The following is a 14,537-nucleotide window of genomic DNA, read 5'->3' as shown; positions in this document are numbered from 1 at the left end:
TAACTAAAAATACTCCTTTGGCTGTTAGCAGTTGGATTTGAAAATGACCAAAGGGAAGGGAAATGTATTTTAGAAATTGATGTTGTACATGAAAAATAACAACAAAATAAAGGTTATTCTAACGAGTTTTAAATAGTTATATGATTTAGATATTCAACAGAGAAACACTACTGTATTTGAAGACAAAAAATGTTTAAAAAATTAAAGAACTGCTCTATAACTCTACTTCCATGCAGTCTCTATTGTATGACTCTAGCGATGATTTTCCACCTCAGCCCTTGGATTGTGAGTTTTGGTGCAGGGTAGCTTGAGGATATATACATGCATCTGCTGGTTGTCTGCAGATGTGTGCTCCGTAGCCTCCTGGAGGTCTGAGCATAAAGCTGGACTCCAGCTTCTCCACTGCCAATGGACTTGCTCTGAATGAACAAGACTTTGATAGGATTCTCCTGGCTATGTATTGGTGACTACAGCGTGGGCTTCTGTACCTGAGCAAGTCAGCACGACCTCGCCTAATAGCGAGCACAGAGCTGCTCAGTATGGTCAGTAGAACTTAGGGTATGATTCTGCTCTTACTAAAGTTGGCACACGTGTAATCAGGTAGGATCAGATGAGCAGCATCCTAATGGATCTGATAACCAAATCTTCATTGACTTTGGTAGGAGTCTAGACAGCTCACTCAGCTGTAGACACCTGTGCTATAGATAGTTAATATGAGGTGAAATAAGTCTTACCTCTGCAGTCAATAGCTGATTATCTCTTCAGCTTGTTTTGAAGTGGTTTCAAATATGATTTCAAAGTGGTGCAGAACAGAATTTTGGAGACAATGGCAATGCATGCACAGTCACCATAATTCCATGCTCCAAATGCTTCTATTCCCTTCTGGTATATGCGAGGTTCAATGTAAATCCATATGTTCTACTTGTTACTTTTATTTTCCTTTGGAATTATTTTAATTTATATAGTACAAATATATTTTGAAGCTGCATTTTGTTTTAATTTTTGAGAATAACATGTATCTGTAATACATTATTGCTGAGACCTGAAGAACGCAGTGGTTAAATCCTGTCTATCTTGGTGTATATAATATCTATCTTAAAGTAAGTTGCAAAATAAACCTTTGATGTTTTTATGACTTCTTTGTTGAACCTTATGACAACCCATGAATTAAAAAAATGTCTAGCAGATCAGCATAACTTCTTTCTATGAGCTGATGCTACCCCATCTAATAAAGTACTGACTCAAGGCCAACATACATTGCAGAAAGGGTGACTGACAGCTGAGAACCTGGTTACAACAAAGATGCAAGATATTAGGCTGCTATAGGGGCACTCAATTAGCTTTCTCAGTACTCAGCAATATTTAAAGATTTAAATATTTTTTGTCTTAGATTCTTCCTGTAAAGACTTTGCATTGGCTTTTCATCCTTTCTCTTTCCTTCTGAGACTGGGAAGAATTTTGCAGGTCTCGCAGCAGTGATTAGTTAGTTGTGATATTAAGAACAAGCTGATAACGAGGCTCTGTTTTGTAGTAGAAGTAGCTTACTTGATTTTATGCTTCGTCAAGGGTTAAGTATCACTGAATGGGCTAAATATTGATCTAGTTTGAATTTCCATCTTGTAGTGCTTCTGTTAGCCCTTTTATGTGCCATAAACAATGCTAAAGATATATATTGGATTTATAAATCGTATAATTAATTTTTCACTGATTAATCAGAACTCAATATTTGTTGTTCATACAGGTATTCTTTGTAAATACAAACAGAATAATTTATATAGGATCCTATTTTATTTTTTATCTTATTTTTAATATGCAACTGGAAATTGTTTTAAAGAATGAGCCGTCTCTGTCAGCTACTGTCACTGAAAAGACTGCAAAATTTTTTGCTATGATTTAGAGTTTTAAAGCAAAGGAAAAAAAAGATTTCTCAGCAAAGCTATATAACATTCCATCCTCTAGAAAGCACAATTTAATACTGTATGACTTACCTTTTATAATTTATAAAATAACAATTCTGAAATCGACTCGAGCAAAATTCCTGCAGTTAGGTTGAAAGTATCTCTGGCTTTCTTGAACTAACTGAAAGGATCAGAAAAGAGAATTTTAACACTGATTGTGCCATTGTAATGTGATCTGTTCCTCTGAAAACATTAACAAGCAGGACTGTAATTGTTCAGACATGCACCTGTGGAGAACAGTATATTCATAAAAATTAAAATACTTCCCATTTTTCTTTTACACTGTATATATAAAGATTAGATAGCATTCTTTGCTTAAAGCTCCCTCACGGAAGGGAATACATGCTTATCCTGATAGGCTGACACAGGAAATCGAGTCATTCATACCTTTCTCATCTTAATGCTAAAATCTGGATATGTCTATGCCATACATGACATTGTAGTATTGTAATACTAGTGATCCTCTCTCTTTAGAAAATAAGTGAGGAAAAAAATCCCAAAATGTCAAAATCTTTTAACTTTTTAATAATTTAAATTCTTTTTTAAAGTAATGTTTCAGATACGCTTCTTTGCATTGTTTTAAAATTTTAGTTAAAATGAATAAAACATTTTATTAATCAGTTATTGAGAGGTGGGGAAGCATTCTGTAATTCCAACATTTTAATGTAAACAAATTGATTTCTCAATAATTTCTGATTGAGTTGGTTTAGTCTGCTGTATACTTATAAATGCTACTTTTAATTAACTTCATTGCAAATTATAACTCCCACTTACACAATTAGTGGGAGAAGACTTCTCTGTATGTGACCTTTAGGCCACTTCTCTCTATAAAAGGAAAGGATTTTTTTAAATATGTGAAATGGCAATATTTTGACAATGTGGAAAAATTAAATATAGCTTTCACAAATTGCCAAATTTGTCCTGAATTATACTGTTATCACAGTTGCATATGCTCTTTTGAGTAACTTTGAAATGAACTTCTATGAGCATTAGGATTTGTAGTCTCATGCCATATGTGTTCTCCAGGGGAGAAACATTATTTTGCTCACTAATTCAGTCTTCCTTATTTGCTGGTTCTAAGATCCTAATGTTCACCTCTTTATATCTAGAAAATGTCTACATTTTAAAAATTCTTATTTCTATAAAATATACATTATTGCAAAAGTTGAAACTAATCACCTCTTTCTGCTTTCTCCCTTAAAGAGCATATGGGTTAGTACCTATGTGTTTACAATATGCTTTGCTGCTAACGTGGGACTGTTGTATGGAGTTGTCTGCACAATAGTAATTGTGATTTTCCGGTTTCCCAGGTGAGAAATAATTTATTGAAATATTCCAATAGTGCATAGTTATAATTTCTTTCTACTCTACTGCTTCACACTCTATATGGACATACAATACACTGAATTTTACAATGAAACTTCACCTTTTAGTTGCAGAAAAGTACAAGATAAGATAATTGAAAAAGGAACATCACCTGTGCATTTGCTGAAAACTTCAAAACATTTCATTCTGTGGGGTTATTATGTGTTTTCTGTTAGCAGTTACACACCTCTATAACTCATTAAGTGAGGGCATAAGTTCAATAGTAGGATCAATAATATAAATTTTATTCTATAAATTTTATTCCATTCTGTATTATTCACTTTTTATTCCATTGTCCATTCCAAAAAAAAAAAAAAAAAAAAAAAATGCAGGATGTCTGGCAAACCTTGGTGATTAAGTTCCTTTATAAACTTCCAGATACCGTATTGTATAGGAGATGCCAGCTGACAATTTCATTCTTAAAATATCATAATAAAAGACAATTGCTCAACTATTCTCATGTCTGAAAAGTACATTGTGAATATTATGTATGCATTAGAAAAGTCAGAATAAAGAAACTGCAGCTAACATAAATGCTTATATTTTTCATTATATTTTAGAAATGCTACTTTGTTCTGTGAGTAAAGAAAATTTCGTCTAAGGTCTATGATCATCCAATACTACAAGATTAATGTATAGCTCATCCAGCTTACAAATGATTTGCCTCACGTGGGCAGTTATTTGCATGAACATTGAATCCCACTGGAGTTAACTCCAGTATGGACAGCTTGAGTCAATGCTTGTTAAAGTTTACAGTGTTGACAGTTTGTGCAGGGTTCTATTCTCATAGATTAATTTGCAGAATCAGCATTTAAATAGTTTAAAAATGCACCACAATTATAAATTGTAATAGATAGTTTCTGCTTGTGTCAGCTAGTGCATTTTTAGCAACCTCCGGCTACTCAACAAACTAAACTTTTGGAAAATTCTGCTAGTAAAGGAAAAGGTATGTTTTCATATTATTTACATGCTGTGATTGGATGTCTGATGTTCAACAACAGCAGAGGGCGAGGGATATTTGCCACAAAACAGCATTATTCTCTTTTGTCAGACATAATGGAGACTTGAGTCTGAATGGGTATTAATTAAAGTAAGATTTTTTTCAGTGATTTCTGTGGTCTCTAATCAGGTTGCACATGCAATTTAATGCATGCATTCAGGTTGTTCATGCAATTTAAAGGTGATGAAAGGACTAATATCCTTAAAAATTGTAACGTGCAGGTATTGAGTTTAATAACCAAATGCAATAAGCCACCCAATAATGAAAAAAAAAAATATTCATAGCAATGACTGCTGGAGAAGAGAGAGATAGTGAAGCAAGTAAAGTGATGTAGATGATGTGCTGTGAAGTTGCTGGACACTGCCCTTCTGCTCGTACTCTAGAGCGTGGTACATTTTATGTATCAACGTATTAAATACAACAGAAGCTATAGTTGGATTTCTGCAAACAGGAGAGAACAACTGACTTTTGCAAACCTCATTTAGCCTTCCCCAGTACCTGCCAATGGTCCCCTGTACAATGAGGCATCTATTAAATGTTTGTATTATGGGAGTATTTCCATTACCTAGCTCTAGGCCTATAGCTTAGATGATAGCTGTTTTTACAGTCTTGTTCTGCAGTTAAATGAGTTACCATACATGGTGATTTAAAACAGAAGGCCCTACACTGAACTGTCTTTCCAAAGAAACTTTCTCTTTCCATTTATGGTCTAGAGAGCCTAAGGAGAGACTAGGCTTTTTCAGTTGTCTCCTACTTTGTTTTTGAGTGTGATGTTCTGCTTTGTCATACTGAGATGTATTGATTTTAATTAGGAACAAAACATCCTTAGTTTTCATGATCCATAGCTCTTCAATGTCTTTTTTTTTTCCTTTATTACAATCTGATTTTACAAGTAAAAAATGTTAGCTAAATCTCTTTACTTTTGAAGTAATAGATTATATATTAGCTACCTTGACCAGAGAATACTTGTCTGGTCAGATGTCTAGCAATAATGAAACTTAACATGTTATTTACAATTTACATTACTCATGTTTGAATAAAAAATAATGGTAACAAATTTTCAAAGTAATATACTATATCTACATTTCCTGGTTAGCAGAGAGGTTACTTCTTGGTAGTTGTCTATCATTAATATGCTGAAAGGATATTTTTTTCTCTTTTTCTCTTTTCCCTTTACTGTTTTTATTGCATCGCTGTCATACAAAGTAAGCTTTTTAAACACAGAAATATATACGGATTACATTGTCACAACTTTAAATGTTTATACTATAGTTTGGGGATGTATCTCTTCCTGTTTCTGTTCAAGGCTACTAACACTTTGTCCTACACTTTTACTCCATGTATTGATTACAGAGCAAAGACACTGAATTTGAAAAATATGAAAGAGGTGGAATATAAATACAAAACAGAAGATAACTGTGTAAGTTTAATTCTCTTATTTTCTATGAATTCAGTTTTGTTTATCTTCTGTTGTTGCTTACAGGATTATAATCAATGCCTTAAAGGAACATTTCTGAGGGATTATCACTTCAAATTTAAAGTTAATGTGAAATAGAAAATAGAGAATTAGTTTGGGACACAGGCAATTGGAATATTTTCCTGGTCCTGCTGCTGGTCTGCAAAGTGAAGTTAGACAAGCCCTCACCTCTCTCTATCTCAGTTTATTTATTATTTTTCTACACGAAATTGCTTTTTGCAAAAGGGGTCTCCTAAATCCAGTCAGTCTATGGAAAGTAGAGACTATGAAGTCCCTTTCCTGATAATTAGGGATGTTACATTTGGCCTTCATACAAATGTTAACCTACCAAATGAGAGTTTTAAGATTCTTTATTTTCATTACTGTTATCACCATTTTCTTGCATTCTGGTATGTGATGAGAAGAGAAAGGTAATAACCCGGCAGGGTGAACTCCCTCCTCCAAAATCAAGCGGTAGGTCGGCAGCCGGGAGGGAAGGACAACCTTGTGTCCCCTCAGTGCAGAGCCCCAGTCACTAGGACACCCTGCCTTTTTTGCAGTGGCGGTTTCTGCTGCGCCTGCTTTCCATTTCAAATGCTTACCAAGTATCTTGTATAGCAGCGAGCAGCATTCGCAGCAGTTATTACCTCACGATTAAGAAGCTCCCTTCTGAAGAATTTATTTTTTGTTACAGTGTTTCAAATAGAGCTATCTTAGGCTCAAAGTCTTCGCTCAGGAGAGTTTACGGTTCAGGGATGCTAACAAATTCTGCAGTGTAAAAGGCACATGAGAATGGAGAGGACTCTAAAATGTGGATTAAGAACACCACTGCTGAGCGTGGCTCAACAAAGTAGTCAGTTATTGTATCACTTTTCATTAGTAAAAAAGAGTTGGACTAACTTTATCAAATCAAAATTTGATTTGCATGTTTCCTTTTCATATAAGTTTGTAAAACATTTGTGCAAATCCATATGAATCTCTTTCTTAAAGCTAAATTCTCTTCTGCTTTTTTTCCTTAATCATTAAGATTAATGCCTGTCATCAATAGCAAACTAAAGTCTGCAGATAGTGAGAGGGGGGGGATAACATTTTGTTAGGAAAACCAATTGCTCAAGAGCTTATTACACAAAACAAAGAAGGAAAATATTTTTAAGATTTAGAAAAAATGCCTTTAATTTAATTCAGAATCACTGGATTGAAGCGGTAATTTGGCAGTAAATATATGAATGTTAGAGTGATCCAAGTTCCCCTGGTAAATAACAGCTCAGACATAAACAACAGGACATTTAAACATGAAAACATGCAAGTTTAATGATTTACCCTGCCATTAAGGTCTGTGGATTTATGGGGATTATTTCATCAGTAGGGAAAGAGACACTTTAATGTGGGAAAAAATTAAGAAAATACTTAGAAACTTATGTGAAACACATTGCATCACGGACATTCACACAGCTGAGTTCTTACTGAAGTGCAGATAATGCTGTGCAGTGTGCATAGGGCAGCTGTCAGCATCCTCCGAAGTGACACAGCGAGTCAGCCACTTCAGGTGATTTTATTTCTTCCTTTGCAAGGATACATCAAAAGGAGCTCATTTTCCTCAGAACAATCTAGATAAAGTTTGGAAATGTTTTAAGAAAGGTGCTAGAAGTGAACTAGAGCCAGGAATAACTGCAAGTCTGGCAGTTTTCCTTGCCCGTCCGAAAAAAAAACCCCAAAAGATTATACCCAAGCTTTCCATCTGCTTGATCTGGTGTAATGATTTGAACCTTTCAAGGTTTACACCTTGTTTTACACCTGGAAGACTATTAGCTTGCTGCTCATCATAGGCTTTGGCCTTTGCAGGTCTATCTTCCTTTTTTGCCACCTCTGGTACGTCACCGAAGCGCCTGCTTGTCTGTGTCATGTTTTTAAAGGAGTCTGTGGGAGGGCCCCTCCCTTCGAGCATGCGTTGCCCTCTGTGTTTTCCTTCGTTTCCTTTCTTTCATATAATCTTAGCCATTTTAATTGAAAGTTAGACTTTGCCATTTGACTGACCAAGGTATGTGGGTGATGGGGTATTTACCATAATCACGTTCATAGGTAAATTGCACAAAATCACTGTACATCATAATCTGGGGTTCATTGCCAAAGTTTGGGATGTTTGAGATGTTTCATTAGTCTGTATGATGGCTGCTGTGGTGGTGTCTGAGAGGTCGCCTGGTTCCCAGAAGTCTGAATAGCAGTCTACAATAAGGAGGTAGTTTGTGCGGTTTGTGGTGAAGATTTCCATTCCTGTTTTGCTTGGAGGTCTGTTGGGAAAGCTGTGTATCTTCAGTGCAATCCCATACTTTTCTTGAACTACTTGAAAAATTGTCTGTGTGTCAGCTCCACTTACTTTTTGTCTTTGAGTATGAGCTCATTAAGTAGCTTTATGCATCTCTGGATTTTATTAGGATGAATAGGGGCTTTTGGCCTCTATTCCCTTGTGAATTCTTGCTTTTTACTTTCTGTTACTAGTTTGTCACAAGTAGTTCTTATAGTTGCATAAATCATTTTTTTCAGTAGCAGATGCACGTTTTCTTTATTCAGATCCCTTTTACACTTGATGATAAGATACTTTATTATATAAAACATTTCTGTGGATTGAAATCGTTTTGGAGTACTTCTAGGGACTAGACTCTCATGATGCATTGCTGATATACTGAGACATTGTTAGGTGGATGAGAGTGTTTCTCCATTAAAATTAGTTGAATGGCGTCTCTTATTCTGTTTTCATTTTTCAAAGGTAGGCAATTTTTACATGAAATTGTTGAAACTGATGCTCTTTGATGCCTTGTTTTGCATATGGAAATAAGTAGAGAGAATCATCACTGTAGATATTCAAGCTGTGCATTCAGGGATCCTTTTTTTGCCCACCTGAAAGCAGAATTTTCTAAATTTCCATATGTAGTTGAGACATCCCCAGAATCCATAAAGGATATGCCTGAAGCAAATGAATACTATTGAACTGCTGGGAACAGGAGCTTATTAGTTGTGTTATTATGCCTCTTTAAGAATGTCTAGTAACATGCCTGTCAGGTAGAAAGTGCTACTGAAAACACTAGAAACTTTTACAAGCCAACTTACCGTGTTAATTCCTGCTTTATAGCATTAGATGTATAACAACTTAATACAGTTATTTATCATAATATAGAAAAAAAATGTATGTGCATGTAGTATGTATTATTAGATGGAGTAACATAACTTTAAAAAAATAGAAGACCTTGGCAGCCAACAAATTTTTCATCAAAATAGAAGCAACAGACAGCAAAGCAGCTGAGAGCAGTTGCTCCGTGCTGAGTTGGGTCTGTCTCAGACCATAATAGGGAACAAATGGTCGATACTGTGGCATAGATGGAAAGTTTGTTGGGGAAAAGCAAGAATATGATTCTTTCCTAATGAAAAGAGAGACAATTTATAACCTATGCAAGTGGTAAGGTTGGTAGAATCAGAATAAATCTAAAGTTTATGGAAACAATATTTCAGCTGAGCTTGTGATTTCTAATACACACTACAGTTGTACATATTAATTTTCTTGGATTTCGGAAGTGTTTTCTTGATCTACCTTGAGCATGAGAGAAAAAGTGCTTGTTTTGTGAGGAGTGCTACTTACTGGTAATTGAGTATTTCTGACCTTTATCAGTTCTTCAGAATTCATGCTGATGTGTAAAGTCTATGTAGTAAACTACATAGATATTTGGTGAATTGAATTAAATATATTCCAGGAAATGCAAATGAAGGATCCAAGGTTGCTGATGTCTGTGATGTCCGTGGATTATTTATTGTGCTGCTTATAGAAATATGTTAGCAAAGCCTTACATATATCATTCAAGTTTGGTCTATACAATTTTGTACAAGTTGGACCATCAGGATTTTACTTTTCCTGAAAGTTTTGATGAAGTAAGAGAGAACCAAAGAGGATTTCTCTCAAGGCTGGAGCTCTTACTGCAGACTGTAACTGTGAAATGATTTTCTGCTTTGATTCGAGATCAGGTGAGACCAGGGCAGGCAGCTTTAGTGGAAATTTCCTTCAGTACCAAAGACTCTTTGTTCTGCTAGCTTTTTCCATTTCCCTGGAGAAATGACCTTGTTGTATTAAATTCATCTTCAGACGACTGAGATGCACATTACGAATATTCCCTAAACTGCCTGCAGTATATGTCCCCAAAACTTGTCTACTTTTTCCAATACACAAGTTTGTTTAATAAAAGATATTTCCTTTCTCTATAAATCTGGTCTTGCCTATGAAAGATACCTGCTGAAATAATGCTACTATTATTTGTCAGATAATAGTTCTTAATATGATATATTCTGCTGAATATGATTTTGCTTTTGCACTAACTTGAATTAAAGATAATTTTCCCTATAGCTTACTTATATTTCCTCCTTGACTTAAGCCTTGTGGGAAAACTGATTACCTGTTAAATTAATCTCAAAGCCCAAATATCTTATTTTGAGTTACAGGAATTTGGGGGGATTTTTTAGGAAATTATGTTGGTTTTTAGTCTCCAAAACCAAGATAATCTTCTCAGCCTTTTGTTTATTTCATCCCACAGGAATCATTAAAACAGGTAAAGATAATTTCAGTCAACAACCCATTAGTCTTTCTGAATGCCAGAAAATTTCATGCTGACTTGATAGAAATAATCCTGAAGGATAGCACAAGCACCCAGGCATATGAAGACGTAAGCAAGGTAGGATGTGCGACGTGCATCAGTAATCATGATGGCAGTATTGAAGATCATGATTGCTTTCCTTGCTTTTCTTAGAGAAACTAATCAGATATAGAAACGGATAAAAACCAGGTAATACTACAAATGATTAAATAACGATATAATAAAGTTAATTCTAACTTTAATCAGGTTTGATATATTTTGTTTTTCACATTATTACTTGAAAAGTGGCTCTCTAATATCTCTCTATATGTGATTCTGTAAAAGATATTAAACTGCTAACCCAAAGTTCTTTAAAATTTCTGGCAGACCTTACATTACCTCAACTAATAATACAAGGTGATTTTAAAAAGACAGTGAGCAGTTACAATTGCAGTTGCATAAAATGTGGAGATTGTGCTGGGGCACTGAATAGGTACAATTTCAGTAAAATAAAAGGTGGGGAGTTATGCTAAAGATCATTATGGAGATCATTTCTGAATCTATTTGTAGATGATTTTGATAGAAGTTATAAATGTGTAAAACTGACTAAAGTTTACTTCTAAAGCAATATTGCTTTTTCATTTTCTATATTGTATTTTTTTCCGGTAAATGAACAGTATAAAATTGTATATAATTTGATTTTAGGAGATGTGACTGTAAGTATAGTACTTTTCAAATTTATCTGCACATAACTACAGCAACTTCCCGCAACTTTCCGCAAAAGGGAAAAATTCTTACTAGTTTTCTTTCATTACAGTAATACTATGCATAGCTTACTGGAAACAATTTAATCCAATTTGGTAGACTGAGTTGATAAAACCACAGCCATTTCCTAGACAGGTTGTTAAGACAGCATGCGTTGATATCTGCCCACCGCCTCTTCTGTCTCTTGGCAAAGAGCTGTGCTACCCAGCACAGCTTGGTGGGTGTCTCTTCGTTTGGGAATTAACTCAGAAATTGTGATGCTTATTTTCCTTTGTTCTGCTGAGGGTAACTGATACATGGATTAGTATAATATTTTACCTCCAAAGAGAAAGAAATTATTTAGTATTTGTTTGGAATTAATTTATAGTTTAATTTGATAAGTGAAATAAATTAATAAGTTAATGTAATAAGTTAAATTATAAGTTACTGGGGCGGGAGATGTTATCCGTTGTCTCTTCTGGAAGGTACTTGACAGTAAAGCTGGCTTAAATATAGTACATACGCTCCTGTTTTGTGGAATAATAGCCTTTTTGTAGAACAGTGGAAGTGAAAGAAAAAAATGCACTTTGGGTTTTTCTTTCTGTTCTGTATTTCTGAATATAATTGTTATTTTTATGGAAAGCTTAGTTAATTTCATACTGAAATCATTATCAAAATTTCTTCTCCAGGTAAAAATAATTCTTTAAGAAATTTACATGTCAACAGCATTCTCACTAAAATTTTATTGTGTTAGATGAGATTGTAGCAAAAAGGAAATAAATCAAATGTTAATGTTGTGAAATTACTTATTCAAAATTATCTTTTAAAGAACATCTTTCCCACACTTTAACCACTTCTGCTTAACCCCCTCCTGCCCTAAAAACATTATGTTCATAATGTGCTTTCTAGTGGATCCAAACATCATAGAAGTTGTCATCTAAAAAAATAAGGTATGAGTTTGATGTAATAAGAACACTAGAAGACATACTCAGCAAATAGAATATATCCAAAAGGCTGCCGCACAGAATGCTGAGTATGTAGAGGAGGAGTTAACTTCGATACTGAGAAACTGAATTCTTATGTATTGCATTGATTTTCTCTGGTAATTACACACGGGATTCGTTTTCCTTGGTATGTTAATTGTTTCTTGCTTTTATTTCAGTGTGAGCAGAACACATTGCTCTGTTCATTTCCCAATGGAAGTTCTCACGGTGAGTTTATCTTTATTTTTGTTCTATTCTTGACTAAATTTCTAAGTTTTCAGAAGCGGGAATCAATGAAGACGCCTTTTCTCCAGGAGTCTCCACTTATTTTGCATGGATCACTGTATGTTTACTAATATATGCACATAGTGGAGGGAGTCACTTCCAGTATTACCACCTTGGCTAGTCTTCAGCCAGAGGCCTAATATACTGCTTTGCTAAGCTCTGCTCTTGTTTTGGGTTCACAGTGGGACTTGGATATTAGTATGCAAAACTAAGAATAAGAAAGAATTAAACTATTTAAATCTTTACAGTCCATTTATGAGGGAAAACTCATGAAATGTCAACTGAATTACCAGTGGCACCATAGTCACCAGTACAGTACAATATGCCAATACCACATAGAGAAAAAAATCCCTAAAGGTTTGCTTTTAATTAAGGATGAAGCTGGATAATTCCATCTCTTACCACATTTTATAACACACAAATCAGAACAGAGCACACACATTCCTGTGGGATAGCTTCAGCAACCTTTTGCAGAAGATACTTTATACAGATGACCTCATCATGGATGGAATTCAAATATTTTGGTGTGTTTAAAACACTTAAAAGCATAAAGGCCAGAGCTGAGAATCTGATTTGGGTCTGTGACACGAAGTTTTAAACTTATTAACTAGACTTAATGGCATTTTTATGACTTTACAGTGTCTACTTTGTTTGGGGGTGGCAGAATGCTTTGCTATAACACATAGCAACATAAAGATAATGGCTATCAAAGACTCTGTAATGCTGTACGATAAAATACTGAAAGAGTGTACAGTATTGTATTTGTGAGGAGATTTTTGGAAGGTCTTACAATATGCATTTCAGTCTTACTGGGATGAACTGGTTCCCATGTTATAGAAGTGACAGACTGCACAAGACCTCTTTTCTGATTGCTGAAGTCCTGTCTTGAGGACTTAAATGTTCAGTTATTCCATCTGCTAAACAGTCTGTGGAGTTTCAATATAAAATTGGAGAGAAAAAAAAATCTTAGAAAAATTCCTCAGAAAAGAAAAGCAAACTATGGGGCTTAAGGTTTTAGAAAGGAGGGGAGCAGATAGATATAGTCCTTAATCCTTACAGTTGCCCTTGGAAGGCACAGCAACTTGTGCATGTATAGGATGTGTATTTGTGTGTTTTTATATTCAGAAAGTTTGTCAGGAAATAGATTTCACAGTGTAATAATAATAATGTTCCATGGTGCGCTGGTGTAACATATCAGCTAAATACATCTCAAGTGTAAGGTAATCTCAGTTTGTGTCCTTGAAGGTAACATTTCTAAGATGAAGCAATGGTTATTGGCTTTCATTCCTTTTTTTAATTTTTATATTTGCATTTTGCTTCTGTTGCACAGAGGTTTAAGAGCAAGATACATGCAATTTATTTTTATTTAAAGTCTGTTCTTGAATTGTCAAAAATTAAATTCTATTTAGGCAACATGATGACCACAAAGAAAAAAATATCACAAGACATGTCTGAAGGCAAAACTTGTTGGAACCTGTAAATATAAATGTAATAATCCCCAAATGCATTTGGGGATGAGTAAGGAATACAGAGAAAGACTAAATTCTTTTGTTTCAGAGACACAGGAGGTGTGCAGAAAAGCCTGCAGTGAACAGCCTGGCAGATCTCATAAATTCTTTTAGGTTTCTATAGCTGTAATGTCAGGCAGGAGATTTCATGTGAAATTCTTTATTTTTTTGCAATGTATTTATTAATGTACACTGGACAATATAAAAACAATTAGTCTTTGGAGGTGCAAATCCAAAATACTCTGGCTCTCAAACTACTTTCAAGAAGGAGTTAGTACCATTGTAAGTCTACACTTGGGGAAGCTGTAAGTCACCTAAAGATTTTAAAATCTTTTTCCTTTGCTCTCTGAAAACCGTTTAGCTTAATCCATCTTTACATTCAAACTTCTTTTCTTCATCTTTTTTGAGTACTTTGTATTTTATGATAAACAGTATTAAAGCTAATATTTATCCATGGAGCAATGTAAATAAGTGTGCATTCTTTCCAAGTTTTGCCTTTATGAAAGGAATCATTTATTTATGTCCTACTTTAAGATGCTTTTAGGGCAATATATGGTTTGTTTAAGCACAAGCTAGCCTGAATTTGGAGAGTGAATTTAAGACCATCATAAATCTTAACAACATC

At 34.6% G+C, this 14,537-nt stretch overlaps 1 protein-coding gene across 1 annotated transcript in view; it reads left to right on the top strand.

Annotated features, from left to right (window-relative positions):
- The window catches only part of SLC26A7 (solute carrier family 26 member 7), a 73,531-nt gene that overhangs the window by 54,127 nt on the left and 4,867 nt on the right, over window positions 1-14,537 (top strand). The window contains exons 11-14 of the mRNA XM_062568361.1: window positions 3,162-3,268; window positions 5,677-5,743; window positions 10,354-10,470; window positions 12,299-12,347. Of these exons, the coding sequence (XP_062424345.1) occupies window positions 3,162-3,268; window positions 5,677-5,743; window positions 10,354-10,470; window positions 12,299-12,347 (340 nt within the window). The remainder of the gene's footprint in view (window positions 1-3,161; window positions 3,269-5,676; window positions 5,744-10,353; window positions 10,471-12,298; window positions 12,348-14,537) is intronic.

The sequence above is a fragment of the Rhea pennata genome, chromosome 2, assembly GCF_028389875.1.
Source record: "Rhea pennata isolate bPtePen1 chromosome 2, bPtePen1.pri, whole genome shotgun sequence".
NCBI classification, from domain to species: Eukaryota; Metazoa; Chordata; class Aves; order Rheiformes; family Rheidae; genus Rhea; species Rhea pennata.
The sequence above is the reverse complement of the archived record's forward strand: the minus strand, read 5'-3'. Positions and strand labels throughout refer to the sequence as shown.